At 51.6% G+C, this 1,439-nt stretch overlaps 1 protein-coding gene across 1 annotated transcript; it reads left to right on the plus strand.

Moving 5' to 3' along the window:
- Positions 1 to 325: 325 nt before the first annotated feature.
- On the plus strand, positions 326 to 1,147 carry LOC114224534 (receptor expression-enhancing protein 1). Its single transcript, XM_028123765.2, is given in 3 exon segments — positions 326 to 740; positions 896 to 1,073; positions 1,075 to 1,147. Coding segments are annotated over 3 exon segments (666 nt in total).
- The last annotated feature ends 292 nt before the right edge of the window (positions 1,148 to 1,439 follow it).

Below are 1,439 nucleotides of genomic sequence, written 5' to 3' on the forward strand. Positions count from 1 at the left end.
AACTTCTTCCTAGAAACATCGCCAAAGGCACGGGAAGCCAGGGCAAAAATGAACTATTGGGATCTCATCAAGATAAAAAGCTTTTGCACAGCAAAAGAAACAGTCCACAAAACCAAAAGACAACCGACAGAATGGGAGAAAATATTTGCAAATGACATCTCAGATAAAGGGCTAGTATCCAAAATCTATAAAGAACTTATCAAACTCGGTCTGGTGGCGGCGGCAGCGCGGTCGGACGTGCCCGGACCGCCGCAGTCGCCTGCGCCGCCTGCAGCCGAGCCGCGCAGCGCTGCCCCGGCTGCGCCCGCCCGCCCGCCCGCCCGCCATGGTGTCATGGATCATCTCCAGGCTGGTGGTGCTTATATTTGGCACCCTTTACCCTGCGTATTATTCCTACAAGGCTGTGAAATCGAAGGACATTAAAGAATACGTCAAATGGATGATGTACTGGATTATATTTGCACTTTTCACCACAGCAGAGACATTCACTGACATTTTCCTTTGTTGGTTTCCATTCTATTATGAACTAAAAATAGCATTTGTAGCCTGGCTGCTATCTCCCTACACAAAAGGCTCCAGCCTCCTATACAGGAAGTTTGTACATCCCACGCTGTCTTCAAAAGAAAAGGAAATTGATGATTGCCTGGTCCAAGCAAAAGACCGAAGTTACGATGCCCTTGTGCACTTTGGGAAGCGGGGCTTGAATGTGGCAGCCACGGCAGCAGTGATGGCCGCTTCCAAGGACTGCTGCCTCACCTCCCCTCACTGCAGCTGGTAGACGACTAGGGAGAGGACAACACGCGGAAGATGCAGAGCCACCAGTCTGCTGAGGAGGAAGGGCTGGGAACTCACGCAGATGTCTCTCGCCTCCTCTCTGTTCCGAGTTTCCCTGTGGAGGGACAGGGTGCCTTATCGGAGAGACTCCGGAGCTTCAGCATGCAGGACCTCACCACCATCAGGGGTGACGGTGCCCCTGCTCCCTCCAGCCCCCCCCCACCGGGGTCTGGGCGAGCCAGCAGCAAACACGGCCAGCCCAAGATGTCCAGGAGCGCTTCTGAGAGCGCTGGCAGCTCAGGCACCGCCTAGAGTTCTTCGATCCCACTTTAGGAAGAAAAGTACCTCGTCCTCAGCCACTGAAACCACGTGAGTGAGATGAGCCAACAGCACCGGACCCACAGAATGTTTCTTCTCTGCCTTAAAGAGCTAGTCACTAATAACACAGAAATCCGCAAGCTGGTGTGCTTTGAGTGTGCAGCCTCACAGACACAGCCTTTACTCTCTCCCCTCGTACACTTTTAAGACTTTTATTTTCCTTTTCTTTATGTTGCTGGGGAGAAGTTAAAGGGAAAGGTAGTGGGGGGGGTGACCTTTAAGTCTTCTGAGGGTAGTAATTTTCCATAATTGGATTGTCAGCAGTGTGTTTTTAGAAATATAAGAGA

The sequence above is a fragment of the Eumetopias jubatus genome, unplaced genomic scaffold, assembly GCF_037043125.1.
Source record: "Eumetopias jubatus isolate StellerSeaLion01/CBP00866 unplaced genomic scaffold, mEumJub1_p1.0 scaffold_9, whole genome shotgun sequence".
NCBI classification, from domain to species: domain Eukaryota; kingdom Metazoa; phylum Chordata; class Mammalia; order Carnivora; family Otariidae; genus Eumetopias; species Eumetopias jubatus.